The following is a 24,687-nucleotide window of genomic DNA, read 5'->3' as shown; positions in this document are numbered from 1 at the left end:
CATGGAAAAGAAATGCAAAAAAGCAAAATGGCTGTCTGAGGAAGTCTTACAAATAGCTGTGAAAAGAAGAGAAGCAAAAAGTAAAGGAGAAAAGGAAAGGTATAAGTATCTGAATGCAGAGTTCCAAAGAATAGCAAGAAGAGATAAGAAAGCCTTCCTCAGCGATCAGTGCAAAGAAATAGAGGAAAATGACAGAATGGGAAAGACTAGAGATCCCTTCAAGAAAATTAGAGATACCAAGGGAACATTTCATGCAAAGATGGGCTCGATAAAGGACAGAAATGGTATGGACCTAACAGAAGCAGAAGATATTAAGAAGAAGTGGCAAGAATACACAGAAGAACTGTACAAAAAAGATCATCATGACCCAGATAACCATGATGGTGTGATCACTCACCTAGAGCCAGACACCCTGGAATGTGAAGTCAAGTGGGCCTTAGAAAGCATCACTACGAACAAAGCTAGTGGAGGTGATGGAATTCCAGTTGAGCTCTTTCAAATCCTGAAAGATGATGCTGTGAAAGTGCTGCACTCAATATGCCAGCAAATTTGGAAAACTCAGCAGTGGCCACAGGACTGGAAAAGGTCAGTTTTCATTCCAATCCCAAAGAAAGACAATGCCAAAGAATGCTCAAACTACCGCACAGTTGCACTCATCTCACACGCTAGTAAAGTAATGCTTAAAATTCTCCAAGCCAGGCTTCAGCAATCTGAACCATGAACTTTCAGATGTTCAAGCTGGTTTTAGAAAAGGCAGAGGAACCAGAGATCAAATTGCCAACATTCGCTGAATCATCGAAAAAGCAAGAGAGTTCCAGAAAAACATCTATTTCTGCTTTCTTGACTATGCCAAAGCCTTTGACTGTGTGGATCACAACAAACTGTGGAAAATTCTGAAAGAGATGGGAATACCAGACCACCTGACCTGCCTCTTGAGAAACCTATATGCAAGTCAGGAAGCAACAGTTAGAACTGGACATGGAACAACAGACTGGTTCCAAATAGGAAAAGGAGTACGTCAAGGCTGTATATGTGAAGCTGTAATCAGCTATTATTTGTTTGTTGCTCTAAAAAAAAAGAGTTTTGTTTCATTTGCTGTTTAAGATAGCAATACCAGTGTGTTTATAGTCTGAGTGGAAGGAGGAGTGGAGAAGAGATGAAAAACATCAAAGAGTAAATTTAAGAAACTGATGACCCTGGGGGAATGAGATGAAGAAACCAGGCAGAGGAGTAATTTTGAGAAAGGGAGGATGGCGTCAGTTCCCTTGCGGTGAATGAATTTTCAGGTGCAGAAAGGTACATAGAATTTTCAGGTGCAGAAAGATAAGATACAGGAGCTTGTGAATGGCCCTGACTCATTCAGAAAGAGGAGGAAGAAGTCAGCATTAGTAAGGTGGACAGTGTGAGTGACACATGAGGAGGTGTATCACTATGGGGAGGCCACAGAACCACTAGTGAGAAAAAAATAGAAGGATGACAGTGTAGTTCACAGAGCCCAGTCGAAATAAGAGGACATAAATTTATAGTGAGCCCATTCTGCATAATTACTACTTTCACCCCTAAAGATAATTATAGAGTGACTAAAAATTACACATAAAGTCACAGGTATAGAGAAGTTTAGTAAAATGCTAGAGGAAGAAGCACTATCGTGGTCCACCATCTGGGGGTGGGCATGGGGGAAAAGTGAAGCCTGAAATGCATCTAATGAGTTGCAGGTTGACTGTAAGCAAACACAGGCCGGAAGCATGCCCGTGTCCACACACGAACCTTCTATACCTTTTCAATCTAGAAACTCTAGAGCATCTAATGAATAATGAGTTGGCCACACAGACCAGGAAGAGATGCAGCCTACCATATCATGGCTCTCCCTGGCCCCTGAATTGCCCAACAGGGTGTGCAGCTACCAGTGATAGCCCCTCCTCAGCTAATATCCTGCCAGAGTTGAAAAATTTGCCACATGGCTCATATTCCATTGCCATTTCACAGTGAGATATATGTCAGCATTCAAGAAGACCTTCTACTAACAAAGGGACATTTTAAAAACATCTTGCTCTTCTGCTTCTTGAACCAGACTTGTGGGGAAGGAGACAAGGAGTATGGAAAAAGGGAGTGGGGTGAAGGCAGAGTCAACTCAAATATCTCTGAACAGGACCTCTGTTCCTAGGATCCTGATAGTCAAAGATGCTGATGAAATTACCCAGGAAGTTCTGATATTAACATCTGAGGGCCATCACCACAAATCTGTTTTCTTCCTTGGCTGTGAGAGCAGAGGAAACTAAACTCCTCGGGGCCAATAGGATGAAAGGAGGGTGGAAAGAAGATAAAGAATATCACTTTCTGGCTAGTTCAGTTCAGTTCAGTTGTTTAGTCATGTCCAACTCTTTGCAACCCCATGAACCACAGCACACCAGGCCTCCCTGTCCATCACCAGCTCCCGGAGTTTACCCAAACTCATGTCCATTGAGTTCATGATGCCATCCAACCATCTCATCCTCTGTCATCCCCTTCTCCTCCTGCCCTCAATCTTTCCCAGCATCAGGGTCTTTTCAAATGAAAAGGTCTTATCTGGCTAGTTACTGACTTGTAAAATTGTTCTTGAAATTGACCAAAGGAAGAGAAATGTGAGTGCTGTATTTTTAAGCTGATTTATGGTATATAGACCCAAAGAGACTTAGAATATCTGTAGAGTCTAGAAGTGGAACATGGGAGGAAACATAACACACACACACACACACACACACACACACACACACACACACATTACCCATATTAGTGTCAAAAAAGTTTTTCAGTTGCCTATTCATTTGTTCAGTAATAATTGCATGGCTACTGCTTTAGTGCCAGGAATTGTGCTGGCTTAGGGAATGAAACATGCAATTAACAAGTGAACAAAGAAGTAAATGGCGGATTCATTTCGATATTTGGCAAAACCAATGCAATATTGTAAAGTTTAAAAATAAAATAAAATTTAAAAGTAAATTAAAAAAAAAAAGAAGTAAATCTGCATCTCTAATGTGTGGGTGCCGTGCAGAAAACCAAGAAGTAGAGGGCAATGGGGTAGAGAGGAGCACCCTCTGGTAGGGAGTTCAGCCAAGATCTTTCAAAAAAGGGTTCATCTGAACTGAAATTTGATGAACAAGGAATCAGCCATGCACACAAGCTGTGAAAGAGGTATCCAAGTAGGGAACAGAAAATAGGACAGGGTTTAAAAAGCAAATCCTGAGGCAGCAACCAATAGGCAGCAGCCATCTTCCTTCACGTTTTCCTGTGGGTGATACTTTGTGAACTCCAGTATTTCTGCTTTGGTCAAGCACTTTATACAATATCAGTGCATCAGTGGTAATGTTGTTGCCGTTCTGAATGTTGAATACTAGTGAGATGAAATTAGGATTAAGTAAAAGGTGGCAACTGGGAATGTGGGTATGAATTTTAAAGCTCTGTTACTATTTTGCAAGCACGTAGCAGTCAAGTTGGAAAATCCCATGGACCGGGGAGCCTGGTGGGCTGCAGTCCACGAAGTTGCTAAGAGTCGGACATGACTGAGTGACTTCACTTTCACTTTTCACTTTTATGCATTGGAGAAGGAAATGGCAACCCACTCCAATGTTCTTGCCTGGAGAATCGCAGGGACAGGGGAGCCTGGTGGGCTGCTGTCTCTGGGGTCGCACAGACTCAGACACGACTGAAGTGACTTGGCAGCAGCAGCAGCAGCAGCAGTCAAGTATGAATTTTAGTGTGTATATGCTGAGCAGCATCCTGATTCTGAACACTAATATCCTATGAAAAATAACTTTCTTAAAGCCCTTCTGCATGAAAGAAAGCAAACCTCACAGTACCGTTCATTTTGACAGTTCTGAGAGAATACAGGCACTAACTGCACAGCAACTTCAGAACAGTTTTTGAAAAATTCTTAGTGAATACTCTTGGCCAGTAACCTCTCTTTCGAGAGTTTTTTTTTTTTTTTTAATTTTTGAGTAGTTTTAGATTTACAGATGAGAAGGCAATGGCAACCCACTCTAGTACTCTTGCCCGGAAAATCCCATGGGTGGAGGAGCCTGGTAGGCTGCAGTCCATGGGGTCGCTAGGGTCGGACACGACTGAGCGACTTCACTTTCACTTTTCACTTTCATGCATTGGAGAAGGAAATGGCAACCCACTCCAGTGTTCTTGCCTGGAGAATCCCAGGGATGGGGGAGCCTGGTGGGCTGCCATCTATGGGGTCACACAGAGTTGGACATGACTGAAGCGACTTAGCAGCAGCAGCAGATTTACAAAAAGGTTGCAAAGACAGTACAAAGAGTTTCCAAGTACAAAGAGTTCTCAGGGCACCACAATGCAATGGATTGTCACATCTCCCCAGTCTCCTCAGGTCTGTGCCTGTTCCTTAGTCTGTCTTTGTTTATCATGACCTTGACAATCTTTAGCAGTACTGGCCAGGCAACCTGTAGAATGTTTCCTAATTTGAGTTTGTCAGATGTTTTTTTAGTGGTTACACTGGGATTATAGGTTTTGGGTAAGAACACCCCAGAGGTGAAGTGCCCTTCTCATCACATCATATCAGAGAAAAACGCCACCAACATGACATCATTGGGATGTTCATTCTGACCACATGGTGAAGCTATTAATGTTTGCCAGGTTTCTTCATTGTGAAGTTACCATTTTTCTCTGTAAGGAGTTTCTAAAAAATCAACTTTGAACTACAAAAGTAAAAACTAAATGTACTAATGGGGACTCTAGTACTTGTGCCCCCTATTTCACTACCTCAGGTTTATACTGGTATTGCTTCAGCCTTTTCAATGCATTTTCATCCATACATATGTCCCTATTTAAATACATATATGTATATATACACAGTATAATTTTATATTTTAGTTTTCTATATGAACCATCTGTCATACCCTATGGATATTTTTCTGCAATGTACTTTTTTCACCAAACAGTACGTCTTAGAGGCTTGTCTCTGCTGTTCTTTTTAATGGCTGCACTATACCTTCTTATATACTATGATCTTGCAGCCACCCTCCTATGGGTGCTTGTTGCAATTTTACCCCTATTATTAATAGAAACCATGGTTACTGAACTTTCTTGTTTATGCCTCCTGTGCAGAGATGTGTCTCTTTTGCATAGATATTTAGAAGCTGACTTTCTAAGTTACAGAATGTGCACATTTGAAATTTTTCATAAATCCTGCCAAAGTGGTAATACCAATTTTCCTAATTAGCAAGTTATAAGAAAACCTGTTTTCCCACATCCATTTTAACATTGAATATGCTTGTCTAAATATTGATAATGTTTGTCATGTTTCTATTACAGTGTAAATTGGCATTTTATTTAATATTAGCATGGAAGACTGGCCACTCTTTGTAAACACAACTCTAATTTGACATTCACGTAAAGATCTAGGTTTGGGAGGTAAAGAAACAATATCAAAATTTCATGCCATTGTTAATTGACAAAAGTATATAACTAGAAAGAGATAATTCTGATCCAAATGGACTACATTTTTGGATATTCTTTTGAAGAAAACTTAATTTAACTGCAGTCCTGATCAGAAGAAGAATCAGCTAGTCCTGCATGGATCTTCCCAGACCTGTAATTAAGTCATTGTGTCCAATGCCATTCTCCCCCCAAACACCTGTTTATGAAAATGGCTTTGTATGGACATTAAATACTGCTACTGATCATATTTCTAAGGTATGGTTTAAATTGGTCACTGTTCTTTAACTTTATGGTAAAGTGTCAAAAAACACTGTATCCTTTGCTTCTTCTTTTGCTTCTTCTCACTGGCCACACCAAAGAGGGAAGAAGAGGATAGCCATTTTCCCCTATCTCTGTTCTTGTTCCCCTCCATCTCCAGCGATAATGTGTGAGTATGTGGTGTGCGCTCACAAAAGTGGTGTTGTATGTTCCCTGAACTTGTATAGGAAGTTCATGGAAACATGAAACACCTTTTTCCTGGCTTCCCTCATTAAGTTCAGTAGAACATTTTAAAAAGAAACATTTTCTTATGACAATAATGACATGTATTTATCACAGAAAATTTGGAAAATATAGAAAAGTTCAAGGAAGAATATACAGATCACCCATTATTTTATCACCCCAATATAACAGTATTGCTAGCATTTGGTCTATATCATCCTTCCAGTCTTTTTATTCTGTGGGTATACACAAGTAAACTGTAGAGACATTTGGGCAGGTGGGAAATACTTAATAGGCTTACTTTCCCCCTAATTATTCCCTCCACTCTGTTTCCCACTCCACTGCCCCTGCCAGTTTTCCAGGAGAAAATGAGATTTGCAATCAGTGGAAATCTCAGAACTGTCAAAATACATGAACTCAGCCATTCTGGTGAAGATCCAGACACAAGGTAGAGTAAATGTCAAAGTACCTACCCAGGAAGAGAGAACGAACACAGTTGGTGACGTTCTGCTTTCTCATCAGCCCTCTGCTAACCTGCTTTGTGTCCAGTTCTCTTAGGGAAATACACTTGTGGACTTTCAGCATTTCCTGAGCAGTTTGTCTCTGTGGGCTATGGTTAGCTCATTGTTCCCGGAGGATGCTGGGCTCTCTGTCTTTACTCACCCTAGCCTGCTGTGCCTCCTTCCTTTCTTCCCAGTGACCTGCCAGTCCAACAGTATGTTTGTAGTTTGTTCAGTCATTCCTTCAAAGTCATTCACTGTAACTTGACGTCACTTTCTATTCCTTTGTGTGTAATTCTGGGTAATTTTAGAAGCCTGAAAGAGTCACAAACCTATCAGAGAAAAGCTATGGCTCCTAGCCTACCCCCTGGAGCCTGGAAATGTCATCTTGTCTGGGACAAGACTAGATTAGAGAGCTTCAGGGTTCCAAACATCTACAAATGCATGGGTCTTCTTTTCATAAAATGAATCATAGTAAAAATAGTGACCTCTAATTTATTTTAGAAACCCAGATTTTCATATGTCAGGTTGAAATGGATCATAATGCTCTTCTACTTGTTCATGTAAATATGCCTTGGATCAAGAGATTTACTTTTGATTTTGTTAATAAGATTGCAAATGTTTATGTAATTCAACTAATGCTACTTTTTTCCTAGAATGAAAACACTAAGGAAGATGACCTTTCAGTGCAACGAGATGAAAATGACCCAGCACTAATAAATCTTAGCCAGTGTGCTAATAAGCCTGTGAAGCAGAAGAAAGAGACAGGGTAAAATGAAATCACTTAATGGTGACTCAAGAAAATGGATTAAACACTGGGAAAAAACTGAATGATTAATATGTCAGTTACAAGTTAACTAAAAAATATTTAAGGCTGAAATAAAAGTAGTGTTATAGCCGACCAGGTAACTAATGTTTCACCCTAGGACTAAATTTTTAATGAGAGTGATTGCTAAGAGAAATTTCTTTTAAATTTGTACATATAGAGCCATTATTTTCCTTCCAGTGGATTTTAAGAGTAGCTATTGTGAAATTAAATAAAATGACTTTAGTATGCTGTATGTGAATTTTCTCAACCACTTTGAGGTGAAAGGCATTTGTTCTGTTTTTCCTGCCTGCTAAAGTTACAGTTATGCAGTGGCCCTACAGCTGCTGGGCTTGGATGACGGGACTGGGCCCAGTAACAGGGATCCTGTCCTGATGAGGGGGACCTACTTGTCCTTTCTGTATCTGCGTCACCTGAGGATCCGGGAGCTGCAGGTATGTGGATGGTCTTGCATGCATCTGAATTGTTTGGTTGTCTGTAAAGGGGGCTTTCCTGCTGCTCCAGTAATGTGCATTTTTACACTTTGTTCTGATTCTTCCATGAAATCAGGCCTTTTGAAGGGTGGTATGTTCCTCTCTCAGCAGTAGGGTTGACCTGCCAACTTCTGGGACCCTAGTAAGTTTCACTGTGTAGGGTGGGCCAGCAAAGGCAGGGTCATGACCCTGTTCTTTCTTTGTTTCAGCGCATCTGCTTAGGAATTCTGAACTATTTTAGATCTGTTGAGCGAACACTGACGATCAACACTTCAGGCCTTACCTTGGTTTCAGGGAGCCTGGTCCCTACCTCAGAAGACAGTTCCTGGGTAAATAAAGCAAAAGGAGGCATGGGCACCTCGCAAGGCCTAGGTGCTCACCACTATGCCCATGGGACACCTGCCGAGCACAGGGTGAGGATTGTGTTACAGTTTTTTTCCCATGATTGTCTTGTCTTCTAAGCCACTTCTTCTTAGCACCTGGAATCAGTTAAAATGATGAAGTAACAGGTGGGAGTTTCTAGGAAAATAACTTTTTTGAAAAATTGCAGTGAAAAGGGAAATGGCTTTTTAACCACAATAAATACAGTGTCCACTTGAGAGCAGGACATAGGCAGAGAACATGAAGGCCTGGAAACCACAATAGGAAGGAAGGCAGGCATTTCAGCTGCTGATTTATCCACTTTATAGTGAACAGACCAAGAGGAGCCCTTTCAGAGAACCACATGTCCTTACAGAGAAATTCTTATAAGACCCTCCTTGACATTGCAAGAAGTATTTTTTTTTTTTTTGCCTCTTTTCTGTTTTCTAAGCCCCAATTAAAAAAAAAAAAGATTAAAAAATAAATGTAGGAAAAAAACTTGAAAGATACAAATATTGGATTCTTCTATCCCTCCTAAAACCTGCTAGTCCCTTGGTGCTTTTAATATCTCTTGGATATATTTTTATATAATCTCAAAAAAATCATATTAAATCTCATATTAAATCCCTTTCTTTGGGAGTAAAGCTGAAAAATATATTTTCTTGAAATATTGTAGACACTTTTGCAATATGTTCATCTTAATCTCCAGAACGTTTATTCTTGATGGTAGGATTTAATATGAATTTTTCATCTTCTTAAAAGATACTAGCTTGACAAATGTGAAAAATAATATCTACTTAGCTACTAAATAGGTCATATTTTAAATTTGTATGACTGTTGACTTGTTTTATTAAGGATATGAAATCTTATTATCAACTGTTGCTCATATGCAGTCTGGAGTAGTGCTGTCCAGTAGAAATACAACACAAACCACAGATGTCATATACAATTTTCTAATAGCCACATATAAGAAACATGAAATTAATTTTAATAATGTAATCTATTTAAACCCAGTGTATTTAAAATATCATCCTTCTAACATGTAATCAATATAAAGAAGTCATTGATGAGATATTATATATTTTTTCATACTAAATCTTCAAAACCGGTTGTTAGTATGCAGCTCATATGTACAGGTATAGTACCTCTCAACTCAGACAAGCCACATTTCATGTGCTCCGTAGCCACATGTGATTAGAGCCTACTGTATTGAATAATTCAGCTCTGGATATTAGAAAACATTTTCTTAGTTTTCCTGCCTAGTCATTTCAAGTCCAACTTACTAAGTAACTGGGAAATTCTTCTTTTTGGTCTTCTTCCCTATCAATTTCCCCCTCCCCTCTCCTCACTGTACACAGATTTCCCTTTTTACCTTTCTTCCTTCTTCCCTTGATCCTAATTTATGGTGAGCCAAGTTCAGTTAATATGTCCCTCAGTGGAACTGGAGAGGAGGGTTAAGACACTTTTGAAACAAACACACCCATAAAACAAACACATCTTTTGTCTTGCTAATATCCAGCCTGTCTTATACCACATCTGGGTGTGTTATTTGCTAATAGATTAAAAAAAGATCTTTCTTACCACTGCGCACCTCTCCCAGTTTGTTTGTTCTAGGATGGGGTAGGGTGGAAAGGAAGGAGGAGAGGGAAGACAAATCCTATCCTGTCCCATTGATTGTAGGAGGAGTTTCTCAAGGGTAACACAGTTTTTCTTTCCTATGGTCTCACAAATGGTAGGAATAACATCACCCTTAAGAAACTGCCAGCAGGTACTACTTTAGTGTGAGAAACTCAAGGAGGTAGCCTTTCTTCGAGGTCTTTAATAGGACCATGTGATTTAGCTGCACTCCTTGTATGTGGCCATGTCAGCATTTAATCTAGAATGCCCAGACTAACTATGTGATTCTTTCTCATGTAGAGGATGGAAGGAACAGATGCTAATTTGTTGGACTGATCTTACCAGGCCAGGGCTAAGGCTACCTGGAGAAAGATTTTTGGGCTTAGCAGCCAGCAGAGATAAAGAAGAAGCAACTGAGATGGAAACCCTCTTCCCTGGGCCCAGTGTGTTTGATCCCATAAGGAAAATCTTAGGCTGGTATTAACACACATTTGCTCAATGATAATACTAAAAAAGGAAAGCCCCTACGGCCTGTCATGGGCACTTTGCCACGTGCCTACTTTAGGCATGTGGCAGAGCAGAAAGGGCCCCAGAATTAGAGGCAGCAGGCTTTTCCTGGCTGTTTGACCTTGAGCATGCTTCTTCAGGCACGTAGGCCTGACACCTCATGGCATGTTCAGTATCTGCCTGGATTTGACATGCCGGTATCAGAGACTGTTGTAGCAAGTAGTGGGAGATGAAGCTGCAGAAGAAAAGAGACCATGAAAGGCTAGGCTCTCCTCAGGATATGGAGCTAATTTCAAGATTGGTGAGGAAGAGATAATTTTAAATAAGAAAATGGCACTCCTCTTTGCTTTATAAGTTTCTCAAGATCTTTGCCCAAACATAATCATGTTTATTCCTTTGCTTGAACTGTTCATGGATTTTTCTATTCTCACAAGATAAAGTCCAAGCCTCTTGGTGAAGTGTACAAGGCTGGGTGCAAGCTGGCCCCTGCCAACCTCTCAGACCTCATTTCCCCCCTCCTGTCCCTATACCTTCATTCTTACGGACCTGGGCCTGCCCTTCCTCTGAAGGGGCAGAGCTGTTCATGCCTCTGAGTCTTATATATAACTGCCCTTTTGTCCCTCACCTCCTCTCCTTGATAAAGGCTTACTCTATTCAAGTCCATTCAAACATTACCTCTCTGAGAAGTCTTTCTTATATCTCTATACAGAGCTTAGTGCTTCTTCCTCTGATTTATCTACCTACATTACAGCACATGACTCATTCCATGAGCCCATCATTCATTCATTCTCCCATTCATATACCCCACAAATGTTCTGACCAATAAATATACTAGGCACTAGGTATACAGCAGTAAACAAAACTGTCACAAATTCTTGCCATTATGGGACTATTTAATGGAAAGAGACAGATATTAAATAAGTAAGTGACATTGTAGAATGGCTAAAGGTTTGACACCAAGGTTTCTCCAGAAATCCTAGGCCCTTGCAGTTGGGAGGTGCCAGTGGACTGTGAGCAGAAGTGACATGTGTCACTTCAGTCCAAAGCATGTAAGGGCTGACCCATGACCCTCCAGCTCTCTTCCCCTGCTGCAGCTAGTGGAAGGCATGTGTCAAGCCACAAAATAGAAACATCCTAGATCCTTGGGTCACTGCTAGAAGAGAGAAGCCTAGAAAGCAACTAGTCCTGCAGTGAGCTCTGCCTGAGTTAGAAATTAATTTGAAGTGTTGACTACTGAGCTTTAAGGTTGTTTGTCACAGAATAACCTAGCCTTTATGAACTGGTAAAGATGGTGATAGAAGCTGTGGTGAAAAATTAAGTAGGATAAGGGGATAGAGAGTTGGTGATAGGATATTGCAGGTGGAAGGGAGATGATCAGGGAAGGCCTTAATGAGAAGGTACAATCTGAGTAAAGACCTGAAGGAAATCAGGAAGCAGACCATGTGACTGACTGGGAGAAGAGTGCCAGGCAGAGGGGAGAGCCAGTGCGAAGGCCCTGAGGCAGAACTGTGTCCAGCAGTGTTATAGGAACAGCAAGGAGCTTAGTGCAGCAAATGAGGTTAGAGAGATTGGAGCGCATTACACAGGGCCTTGTGGATCATTCTGAGGACTTTGAGTGAAAAGAAGAGCCCTTGGAGAGTTTTGAGAGTGATGTGATTTGACTTTTTTTTTTTTTTTTTAACATCTTTGCTGCTGTATTGGGAATAGACTGAAGGGCTGAGCAGAGACTAGCTACTACATTGATCAAACTAGAGACACTACATCTGAGAAGACGCAGGATGAGAAATGGTTAGGTTCTGTATGATTTACAGGCTGTTGGGATGTAGAATATGAGAGAAGTCATTGTTGATTCCAAGGTTTTGGCCTGAATATCTGTAAGTTTGGAGTTGCCATCATCTATGACGTGGTTAGCACAAGTTTGTTGGGAAGATCAGGCTCTTGGTTAAGGGCATTGAAACTTTGCCATTCTTAATAGATGTTCAGGTGGCAAAAAGCAAATAGAGAGCTGCATATATATCTTTCACCTGCTGCTGCTGCTGCTGCTGCTAAGTCTCTTGAATCATGTCCGACTCTCTGCAACCCCATAGACGGAAGCCCACCAGGCTCCCCCGTCCCTGGGATTCTCCAGGCAGGAACACTGGAGTGGGTTGCCATTTCCTTCTCCAATATTTTTCACCTAGTAGGTATCTAATAAATGTTTGTTGAACAAAAGAAAGACTCTGTTCATAACAGAATAGTTGTGAGGTCACAAAAAGTCTATGTAAACGAAAGTGCTTTGCAGAGTCTATCATACTGTTCAAATTCAGAAAAAAAAATAGTTTTGATAAAGTATTATACTCTACAAGTGAGGTGGAGACTAGGAGATATTTTTTGTTTTCCTTTTAAAAGATTTAAAATACTGACCCTAAAGATTGAGTCATTCACCGAACAAAGTTTGATGAGTTCTTAGACTGTATTAATATTATTATTAGTAGTAGTACTGTTTATTATTTGAAATTAATGAAAAGATGATTTAGAAAAAGGCAAGTTAGTCAGAGAACTGTTGTCTACATTTCCAAAAGGCCTAAACTTTTTGTTAACAAGTGATAGCAGAAACCAGTACAGTGAAAAGAGTTAATGATGGCCACCAATTTTCCTATAACTACTATACTCAAATAGTTACCTTGACATCAGTAAATTTGCAGACTTAAAAGCATATGAATTATCCCAAAGGTCAGATTATACCTTAGCCAAACAGGTAATTAGTGCCTTCCTTTTCTTGCCACTCCTCCAAGAATAATATTGAAGGATCAACTTTCTACAACACAAAAAGCATTAGAAGGAAGGTCTTCTACATAGCCATGGAAGAAACTAAAATAAAAAGGAAATATTATAATGACTGAACCATAACTCTACATAAGGTAATTTGGCCATCTGGTCTTCAGGTTCATCTTCTATGGACACAAGCATACATTTCAGATACAGGGAGGGAAAAGGAAAAATATGTATGTCTATCTAAAGGGCTCAAACAATGAATTGGGTATAGGGAAAGTGGGGGGGCGGGGGGAAGACCATTGAAATAGCTGGTAGCATTAGAGTCAGTGTCTTGACTCTGTTATTGCTTTCTATCAGCTTTAGAACTTAATCCAGTTGCCATTTCTTTAACAGCTCAGAAAATTGTGCTGTACAAGGACACTGAGAAAGGTCTTTTCCAGTAAAGTGCATATAGTAGCATACCATATTAAGTTGTCCCTTGTTTTCCTCAGAGAAGAATTCATTTTGCATAACAGGCTTTAGGAGCTAAATGCCAATAGAAGTCAACATGTAAATCTAAGCAAACTGTTTAATATGTTACATGTAATTTTCTCAGCAGCATTTCTGTTTTCCACTGGTACCTATCATTTCACAAAAAACAATATGTTCACTTTCGGCACTCCTAGACAAAGGAAGCTCCTAATTATCAAAAAGTTTTTGCCTAAAAAAATAGTAAAAAAGTAAACCAAAAGCAACCACCTACCAGAAAAATGTTTAACAATAAAATATCTTCTTGATGGAATATTATGAACCATAGTTATTATTTAGAAATGGTCCTAGTTTTACTTATTAGAATATTTCTGAATTCCAGCTTAAATATTTAAAAATCTATAATTGAATGAGCAACTCATTAAAGAGGAGTCTTTTCAGGGACTTTAAATATTTAATTACCTGGTGTACTTAAACAGGACATAAAAACTGATACAGAGCCAGAGTTTTGAAAGGGCCCACAGAGTACACTCCATCCACCTTTCTGATACTGACAATTATCCATCAATACCAGTAATCATCTTCCCTGTTTACAAAAAGTAAATGATACATCTCCTGAGAGCCAGCATGTAATGACTGCTTAAAATTTATAGATAAATGGATTCTAGCCAACAACTTATTACTGAACAAAGTTTTTATAAGAATGAATAGATAGGGAATAAAAGATTGGGACCCATTGGTTCCATAGTTTAAATGACTTGTGAATATAACAACTAAGAAAAAAATACATATATATATAAAATAGCAAATGTTGGTAAAGATGTTGAGGAATTGTAACTCTTGTGTATTGTTGAAAGTGAAAGTGAAGTCATTCAGTTGTGTCCAACTCTGTGACCCCATGGATTATAGCCTACCAGGTTTCTCAGTCCATGGGATTTTCCAGGCAAGAGTACTGGAGTGGGATGCCATTTCCTTCTCCAGGGATCTTCCTGACCCATGGATTGAACCTGGGTCTCCCGCATTGTAGGCAGACGCTTTACCCTCTGAGCCACCAGGGTTAGTGGTAATGTAAAGTGGTACAACTGCTTGTGTAAAACAGTATGGTGGTTCCTCAAAAAATTAAAAATAGAACTATCTTATGTCTAGCAATTATATCATATGACCAGCTATCCTATGACCAAGGGCAAAGGGAAGCTGCAACAAGATGGTAGAAGGGGTGCAATCACATACCAGCCAGAGATGCTTGGAGGGCACAAATAAAACTTTGTGTGCACCAGGACCAAGGAAAGGGAGCAGTGACCCTCACAAGAGATGGAGCCACACCTGCCTTTGAGTGTTTGAGGGTCTTCTGTGGAGGCGTGAGTCAGCAGTGGTCTGCCACGGAGACAGAGGCTCTAGAAACAGCAGTCCTGGGAGGCACGTTGTGTGGCATAAGTCCTCTTAAAGGAGATCTCTGTTAGCGCCACTGTAAAGCCACCGGGGAGGCGCCAGGGTGGGGGCGGGGGTGGGGGGCAACTCACAAACTGGAGAACAGTTAAACCAAAGAAGTTCTCATGCTGCTGTGAAAGTTCTAAGCCACACAACAGACTTCTCAACCTGGGGATTTGGAAAAGGGACTGAGTATCCCCAGGGAATCTGGCTCTGAAGGTCAGCAGGATTTGATTACAGAACTTCCAAGGACTGGAGAAACAGAAACTCTTGGAGGGCGCAAACAAAATCTTGCGCATACATGACCCAGGAGAAAGGAGCAGTGACCCCACAAGAGACTGAGCCAAACTTGCCTGTGTATGCTTGGGAGTTTCTGGCAGAGATATTGTTCAACAGTAGCCTGGAATGGGGTCAAGGGCACTGACTGCAACAGTCCTGGGAGTCCCCGCATGCTGGCATAAGTCTTTTTGAAGGAGGTTGCCATTGTCCCTACCATAGTCTAGCCTCAGGCCAAACTACAGGGAGGGAACACAGCTCCTCCCATCTGCAGAAACTTGGATTAAAGATTTACTGAGCATGGCCTTGCTCACCAGAACAAGACCCAGTTTTCCCCCAGTTAGTCCTCCCCAGTCAGGAAGCTTGCACAAGCCTCTTATCCTCATCCATCACAGGGGAGACAGAATGAAAACCACAATCACAGAAAACTAACCAAGCTGATCACATGGACCACAACCTTGCCTAACTCAATGAAACTATGAGCCATGCTGTGTAGGGTCACCCAAGATGGACAGGACATGGTGGAGAGTTCTGACAAAATGTGGTCCACTGGAGAAGGGAATGGCAAACCACTCCAGCATTCTTGCCTTGAGAACCCCATGAACAGTATGAAAAGGCAAAAAGATATGACACTGAAAGATGAGCCCCCTAGGTCAGTAGTTGTCCAATATGCTACTAGAGAAGAGCAGAGAAATAGCTCCAGAAGGAATGAAGAGGCTGAGCCAAAACGGAAACAGTGCCCAGTTGTGGATGTGTCTGGTGGTGAAAGTAAGTCTGATGCTATTAAGAACTATATTGCATAGGAACCTGGAATGTTAGGTCCATGAATCAAGGTAAATTGGAAGTGATCAAACAGGAGATGGCAAGAGTGAACATTGACATTTTAGTAATCAGTGAACTAAAATGGACCAGAACAGATGAATTTAATTCAAATGACCATTATGTCTACTACTGTGGGAATAATCCCTTAGAAGAAATGGAATAGCCCTCATAGTCAACAAAAGAGTTCAAAATGCAGTACTTGGATGCAATCTCAAAAACAACAAAATGATCTTGGTTTGTTTCAAAGACAAACCATTCAATATCACAGTAATCCAAGTCTATGCACCAACTAATAATGCCGAAGAAGCTGAAGTTGAATGGTTCTATGAAGATCTACAAGACCTCCTAGAACTAACACCAAAAAAGAGATATTCTTTTCATCACGGGGGACTAGAATGCAAAAGTAGGAAGTCAAGAGATACCTGGAGTGACAAGTAAGTTTGGCCTTGGAGTACAAATCGAAGCAGGACAAAGACTAACGGAGTTTTACCCAGAGAAGGTGCTGGTCATAGCAAACACCCTCTTCCAAAAACACAAGAGACAACTCTACACATGGACATCACCAGATGGTCAACACCGAAATCAAACTGATTATATACTTTGTAGCCTAAGTAGAGAATCTCTATCAGATCAGATCAGTCGCTCAGTCATGTCCGACTCTTTGCGACCCCATGAATTGTAGCACGCCAGGCCTCCCTGTCCAACACCAACGCCCGGAGTTCACTGAGACTCACCTCCATTGAGTCAATGATGCCATCCAGCCATCTCATCCTCTGTCATCCCCTTCTCCTCCTGCCCCCAATCCCTCCCAGCATCAGGGTCTTTTCCAATGAGTCAACTCTTCGCTTGAGGTGGCCAAAGTACTGGAGTTTCAGCTTTAGCATCATTCCTTCCAAAGAACACACAGGACTGATCTCCTTTAGGACGGACTGGTTGGATCTCCTTGCAGTCCAAGGGACTCTCAAGAGTCTTCTCCAACGCCACAGTTCAAAAGCATCAAATCCTTGGTGCTCAGCCTTCTTCACAGTCCAACTCTCACATCCATACATGACCACAGGAAAAACCATGTTTTTTTCCTGTATAGAATCTCTATACAGTCAGCAAAAACAAGACTGGGAGCTGACTGTGGCTCAAATCATGAACTCCTTATTGCAAAATTCAGAATTATTTGAAGAATGTAGTGAAAACTACTAGGCCATTCAGATATGACCTAAATCAAATCCCTTATGATTATACAGTGGAAGTGATAAACAGATTCAACAGATTAGATCTGGTAAACAGAGTGCCTGAAGAATTATGGACAGAGGTTCATAACATTGTACAGGAGGCAGTGATCAAAACCATTCCCAAGAAAAAGAAATGCAAAAAGGCAAAATGATTGTTTGAGGAGGCCTTACAAATAGCTGAGAAAAGAGAAGTGAAAGACAAAGGAGAAAAGGAAAGACATACCCATCTGAATGCAGAGATCCAGAGAATAGAGGGAGACATAAGAAAGTCTTTTTAAGTTAACAATGCAAAGAAATAGAGGGAAACAATAGAATGGGAAGGACTAGAGATCTCTTCAAGAAAATTAGAGATAACAAGGGAATATTTCATGCAAGATAGGCACAATAAAGGACAGAAACAGTATGGACCTAATAGAAGCAGAAGATATTAAGAAGAGGTGGCAAGAATACACAGAAGAACTATACCAAAAAGGTCTTAATGAACCACAATGGTGTGATCACTCACCTAGAGCCAGACATCCTGGAGTGTGAAGTCAAGTGGGCCTTAGGAAGCATCACTACAAACAAAGCTAGTGGAGGTGATGGAATTCCAGCTGAACTATTTCAAATCTTAAAAGCAGATGCTGTGAAAGTGCTGCACTCACTATGCCAGCAAATTTGGAAAACTCAGCAGTGGCCACAGGACTGGAAAAGGTCAGTTTTCATTCTAATCCCAAAGAAGGGCAATACCAAAGAATGTTCAAACTACCATACAGTTTCACTCATTTCACATGGTAGCAAAGTAATGTTCAAATACCATCAAGCTAGGCTTCAAAAGTGTAGGAACATAGAAATTCCAGATGTACAAGCTGGACTTAGAAAAGGCAGAGGAACCAGAGATCAAATTGCCAATATCTTGAATCATAGAAAAAGCAAGCGAATAAAAAAAAAAAATCTGCTTCATTGACTACGCTAAAACCTTTGCCTATGTGGATTACAACAAACTGTGGAAAATTCTGAAAGAGATGGGAATACCAGACTACCTTACCTGCCTCCTGAGAAACCTGTATGCAGGTCAAGAAGCAACAGTTAGAACCAGACATGGAACAACAGACTGGTTCCAAACTGGGAAAGGAGTATATCAAGGCTGTATATTGTCACCCTGCTTATTTAACTTACATGTAGAGTACATCATGTGAAATACCAGGCTAGATAAATCACAAGCTGGAATCAAGATTGCTGGGAGAAATATCAATAACCTCAGATATGCAGATGATACCATGCTTGTGGCAGAAAGCAAAGAGGAATTAAAGAGCCTCTTGATGAAGGTGAAAGAGGAGACTGAAAAAGCTGGCTTAAAACTCAACAGTCAAGAAACTAAGATCATGGCATCCAATTTCATCACTTCATGGCAAATAGATGGGGAAACAATGAAAATAGTGACAGACTTTATTTTCTTGGGTTCCAAAATCACTGTGGAAGGTGACTGCAGCCACAAAATTAGAAGATACTTGCTTCTTAGAAGAAAAGTTATGACAAGCCTAGACAGCATATTAAAAAGCAGAGACATTAACTTGCCTACAAAGGTCTGTATAGTCAAAGCTATGGTTTTCCAATAGCCATGTATGGATGTAAGAACTGGACAATAGAAAAGCCTGAATGTGGAAGAATTGATGTCTTCAAATTGTGGTGCTGGAGAAGACTCTTGAGAGTCCCTTGGATAGCAAGGAGATTAAGGTAGTCAATCCTAAAGGAAATCAGTTCTGAATATTCATTGGAAGGACTGATGCTGAAGTTGAAGTCCCATACTTTGGCCACCTGATGTGAAGAACTGACTCATGGAAAAGACCCTGATGCTGAGAAAGACTAAAGGCAGGAGGAGAAGGGGATGGCAGAGAATAAGATGGTTGGATGGCCTCACCAACTCAATTGACATGAGTTTCAGCAAACTCTGGGAGATAGTGAAGGACAGGGAAGCCTGGTTTGTTGCAGTCCATAAGGTCGCAAAGAGTTGGACATGACTGAGCAACTGAACACCAGATGTCTGGCAATTCCACAAAGAAAGAATACGTAGTCTGTGCAAAGGACCTGTGGCCAGAGAAGCACTGTACCCAGAGGAAATCAAAAGAATACATGAATGGCTGGGACACAGTAATCCAGGTGGAAAGTGGTACCAAAAAAATGTAACCCAAGGTTTTTCAACGTTGGCATTATTGACATTTTGGGCCTGATAATTCTTTATTGTGAGAGACTGTCTTGTGCACTGTGGAATATTTGGAAGCATCCCTGGCCTCTACCCACTAGATGCCAGTAGCACCTCCCCTAAGTTATAATAACCAAAAAAGTCTCCAGACATGGCCAAATGTCCTCTGAGGGCAAAAATCACATTTGGTTCAAAACCACTGGAAAGGGATAGGCAGGGAGCAGACCATGCAGGTCCTTTTATGGAGTTTTGTTTTGTACTATGAGCAATGGGAAGCCTTTAGAGGCTTTAGATGTTAAAGGGGAGAATGGATAACATAATCTAAGCTCCATTTCTAAAAGATCCTCTGCTAGTAGTGAATAAAATGGAGGGGAGAAAAAGCCCATGCCAGAAGGAAAGTGGACAGACCATTTAACAGGCTAAACCAGTTTAGAAGCTGCTGGACTAGTTCTAGTGCCAGATGGTGACAGCTTGGACTAGGGTGGTGGGTGGTGTCATTGCAGTTGGATGGATTTGAGACATAGGAAGTAAAATCAACAGGACTTAGTGATAGATTGGACATGTGGGGTGAGATAGAAAGAGATATCTGGAATGATTCGTGCTAGAGGAAGTAGATGGGTGGTGGTGATGTTTACTAAGTGGGGAAGCTGGAGGTGGCTTAGGTTCATGGGGGAGAGCACATGATTTGATCATGTTAAATTTGAGGGGCTTTTGAGATGCCCAGGAACAGATGTTAAATAGATAATTGGATATGTGGGTCTGGAATTCTAGGAGGTCTGGATTGGGATATAAACTGGGGAGCAAATTGTCTAAAGATGGTTATCTCAGCTGTGAAAGTGTACAATCTCCAAGTGAAGGACTATTGGAAGAAAAGATGGAAGTCCTAGGAGCTTGAGTGTGGGCCACTATTTGATGACCTGATAAAGAAGAAATGGCTGAAAAATTGGTGATAGCAAGGAAAATGTGGAGTCCCAGAAAGCCAATGCAGAAAGTGGGTCAATAAGCAGGGAATGCTAAACCATGTCCAATCTTCCTGAGAGAGTACATAAAGATGACTATAGAAAGTCTGCTGGATGGTCATTGTTGGTCTTTGTAAAATTGGTTCGGGTGGCTTGATGGAGACAGGAGCTAGATGGGTGAGGAGTAGGAGGTAAGGAGAAGGAGACAGATGATGTTTTAGGAGGGGTTGGACTGTGAGAAGGAGGGCCATAAAGTGGAACCTGGGGAAGGGTATGAGGATATTTTAAAATAAGAGGGCCAGGAGCATGTATCAGTGTCAGTTGGGAAATCTTTGGTTGAGATGAATTAGATGTCCAAGGAGAAGAGATGCTTCAGAGCAGGAGGGAATGACCTTAGTGAAGGGGAGTGTAATAGGCCCCTACAGTGCAGAGGGAGCAGTAGAGGGGGTGGCAAGCATGGTGGGTTTGTGTGTGAATGGAGAAGTGGAGGGGCATCAACTGAGACTGAGGGAGGGCTGGACATTGGGAGTGGGGAACAGGGTAGGGGAGTTTGAAATTATGAGAGTTATGATGAGAATAATGATTCCCAGGAAGCAATAGGCCCTTGGTCATCTAAAAATAAAATTATAATTGGACTAACTCAAAACTTGTGTTAGTTTCCTAGGGTTGCCATAACAAAGTACCACAAAGTGAGTGGCTCACAACAGCTGGGAGAGAAATTTATTCTCTTACGATTCTAGAAACAGTCCAAAATCAAGGTGTCAGCAGGACCATGCTGTCTCTGAAGGCCCCAGGGGAAAATCCTCATTACCTCTCGGGCTTCTGGTAGTTGTCAGCAATCCTTGGTGTTCTTGGCTTGTAGATGCATTACTCCAGTCTCTGCCTCTGTCTTCATGTGGCCTTCTCTCCTATGTGTCTGTTTCCAGATTTCCTCTTTTTATATGAACACCAGTCATTGGACTGAGGCTCACCTTAATCCAGTATGACCCCATCTTAACTTATGTACATCTCTAAAGACTATTTCCAAATAAGGCCACATTCACAAGTTTCAAGTGGACATGAATTTTAGGAGGACACCAAGTCATGAGATTGTGTTAATGCATTTTAGAAGTATTTATAAGATTAAGAGAAATAGCTGATGATAGATCTCAAGGGCCTCATATACATGTGAGGCCATACATACACATATGGTATCATATGCAACAAACCTTTTAGTGTCTCCACTGTCCCCGTGTGATAGATGAAGAAATGGAGTCTAAAGTCTAAGTGACTTGCTTAAAGTGAGGTCCTGGCAGAGTGCATGCGTGCTCAATCACTTCAATCGTGTCAGAATCTTTGTGACCTAAATGCTGTAGCCTGCCAGGCTCCTCTGTCCATGGGATTCTCCAAGCAAGAATACTGGAGTGGCCATGGATGGGAATGGCAGCCCACTCAAGTATTCTTGCCTGGAGAATCCCATGGACAGAGGAGCCTAGTGGGCTACAGTCCACAGGGTTGCTAAGAGTTGCACACGACTGAGCATACATGCATACATGATGATGAAGATGAATTTTCTATTCTTACTTAAAGCCCCAACCACCAAAGCCATGCTTTTAATCTGGGTATCATGTGGTGCCTTATGCCACGTGGTGAGCCCTCAGAGAAGCAAGCAAATAATAAATTGTATTTCTTGTAAAAAAAAAAAATGTTCTTTTCACTGAATTCACATTCTTCATTAAAAAATTTTTTTTAATCATGTATTTATTTTGTTCCCATTACTATTGGAGTCAGATATAAAAAATATTGCCAAGTGTGATAATGAGGAGTTTACCATATATGTTTTTTTTATTAGAATTTTATGGTTTCTAGTCTTACATTTAAGTCTTTAATCATTTTGAGTAAATTTTTATATATAATATAAAATAATGGTCCAGTTTAATACTTTTGCATGTGGCTGTTCATTTTTCCCAATAAGGAAAAAAGAACTAAAGAGATTGTCCTTATCTTATTGTATATTAATGCCTCTTTTGTGGCAAATTAATTGGCCATATATGTGTTGGTTTATTTCTTGGCTCTATATTCTGTTTCATTTATCCAATTTTTTTATGACAATGTCATACTGTTTTGATTACTATAGCTTTCTAATATAGTTTGAAATCTGTTGTGGGCGGGGGGGAGGAATACTGGAGTGGATTGCCATGCCCTCCTCCAGGGGATCTTTCCAACCCAGGAATCGAACCCATGTCTCTTACACCTCCTGCAATGGTAGGCAGGTTCTTTTACCACTAGCACCACCTGGGAAGCCCCAGGACCTAAACACAGGCACTCTGGCTTCAGAGACCACCTTTATCCCTTGGCTCTGTGGTCTACCTTTTCCCAGATAATCCTGAATTAATTATAAAATTTAATCAACTGGTTAATCTATCCATCTTAGGAACTACTCTTCCCTGACATCTTTGTTGTTATCTTTTTCCCTACATATAGCTAGCTCTTTATACATTCATCATGTCTGCAGCTCCATGCTGACAGCCCTGGGTGGGAACAGAAGCCTGCCATTTTGTCCATTTGAGCGGGCAAAATATTGCTCTCCCTGTTCTGGTAACTTCCAGGCTTGGCTTTCTTTCCCAGGTCCAGAGCATCCAATTCATGGAGTTCTCAGAAGTGGAGAACCAGGATGACTACTACAGTATGGATGCTGGTTACATCCACACCCAGGACCAGCAAGGAGTGTATGTCATGTATGATGCAGCCTTGAGTGATCTGAAGGACCTAGAGACAGAACTGCTGCTTGTGGCCAGCCATTACATTGAGAGAGAAAAAGGTCAGAAGTCAGATTTTAAAAAATCAACCAGACAAAAATCAACCTATCCAAACGAACAAAAAACGCTAAGGGCTCTATTTAACACCTCCCACCTCAAAATATAAACACATGTATAATAGTTTCGGAAAATTCAATAAGCATTTATACCTCCCCAACACACACCACTCTAGAAAAGGTAAAGTTTTGTTTCCAGCTCAAGTCCCCCATCTGTTGGAAACTGTAACTTGGTTATAGTTCTTAGTATTGTTTAGACTCTACTTGTTGCCCAGTGGCATTTCTGCATTACGTACTAGGTGCAGGGCCCTGAGGGAAGCAAAGTAAGCAAGTGAAATTAATGACTTTTTTTTCTAAGTGACAAAAAAAGAAATGATTGACCTTGGGGAAACTGCAGTTAGAAGCAGAGATATTTCTGAGTTCCTAACAAAAAACCACCAGGATGCAAGAAGACCTGGCTAGGAAAATGTCAGACAAGCCCCAGAGGGAGAAAGCATTAGTCAGGGTAATCAAATAACCCATAATCTGTATTCTCTCTTTCTTTTGGCATCACTCAAATTTATCCAGTTATAGAAATCAATGAGGTAAGAATATTCCTTTTGGAATAATATGATGCCATTAGTATTCCATTTAGAAAGAAATTAGAGTTTCTAGATGAATTGCAACACCTAAAGGGAAATTTAGCAAGAGATTGTGCTATTTTGTAATATACGTAGACTTTAATTAAGGATAATTCATGTTCGTATTATTATAAAATGTTGCTCTACCTTTCAGATCCCAGACAGAATTAATTTAGTATTAGTTTGAATTCTTTGTTCTCCCTTTGCTACAGACCATTTGGGATCTAAATCATGGGATGCAGTGATGGCATCCAACATTCCAGGGCACCTAATTTCAACTTTTAGCTTTTATCTTTACTGGTGATCCTACATACCAATGCATCATTTTTGCTGATGTTAATTTATAACATGATGTGACTGTGTTTAGCTACTAAGAACTTACTTTGACTGAAATACTTAGTCACATGAGCACATCTCACTGAGCTAGACAGTATACAGTCATTCATTGTGAAATGATTTCCCAACTGCTGCTGGAGAAATTCCTGACCAATGGCTTTCTGTTGTTCAGTACCCATCATATACTTGATAATCACTAAACCTGAAAATCCCTTACTTTTTAATATTTTATTCTGAAACAGACTGCTTAAAATTTTAAGCAATAATAATGCTGACAATGAAAACTTACAGTACTTTAGTGGGAAAATATTTTAGCTGAATAATGGCAATGGTTACCCTTACTGATTTAAGTTAGTAATTAGCACAATTAAGAAATACCTTAGAAATTTCCCTGAAAATTTTTGACTTGGTTGGCATCAATTGATACAGCAGTTTAAACTAGGTTTGTTGTTAAACCACCAGGAACCTGTTTTTACAGAGGAGAAATGTATGTTTTGCTTTTAAATTACAGGTTTGAGGAGATTTTAGTAAATCTTTCTAAAACTAATTTAGTAAGTCTTTCTACTCTAATCATTTTCGTCCTTTTCTCTCTTCCTTACACCCAATCAGCACCCTTTTTT

The 24,687-nt window shown here is 40.5% G+C and overlaps 1 protein-coding gene across 1 annotated transcript in view; it reads left to right on the top strand.

Moving 5' to 3' along the window:
- Positions 1-24,687, top strand: part of LOC105000705 (transmembrane protein FLJ37396) — a 128,475-nt gene that overhangs the window by 57,740 nt on the left and 46,048 nt on the right. Inside the window, exons 12-15 of the mRNA XM_010856693.1 lie at positions 7,076-7,188; positions 7,544-7,679; positions 7,928-8,131; positions 22,925-23,117. Coding sequence (XP_010854995.1) covers positions 7,076-7,188; positions 7,544-7,679; positions 7,928-8,131; positions 22,925-23,117 — 646 coding nt within the window. The remainder of the gene's footprint in view (positions 1-7,075; positions 7,189-7,543; positions 7,680-7,927; positions 8,132-22,924; positions 23,118-24,687) is intronic.

This window comes from Bison bison, unplaced genomic scaffold (genome assembly GCF_000754665.1).
Source record: "Bison bison bison isolate TAMUID 2011002044 unplaced genomic scaffold, Bison_UMD1.0 scf7180017864373, whole genome shotgun sequence".
Taxonomy (NCBI): domain Eukaryota; kingdom Metazoa; phylum Chordata; class Mammalia; order Artiodactyla; family Bovidae; genus Bison; species Bison bison.
The sequence above is the reverse complement of the archived record's forward strand: the minus strand, read 5'-3'. Positions and strand labels throughout refer to the sequence as shown.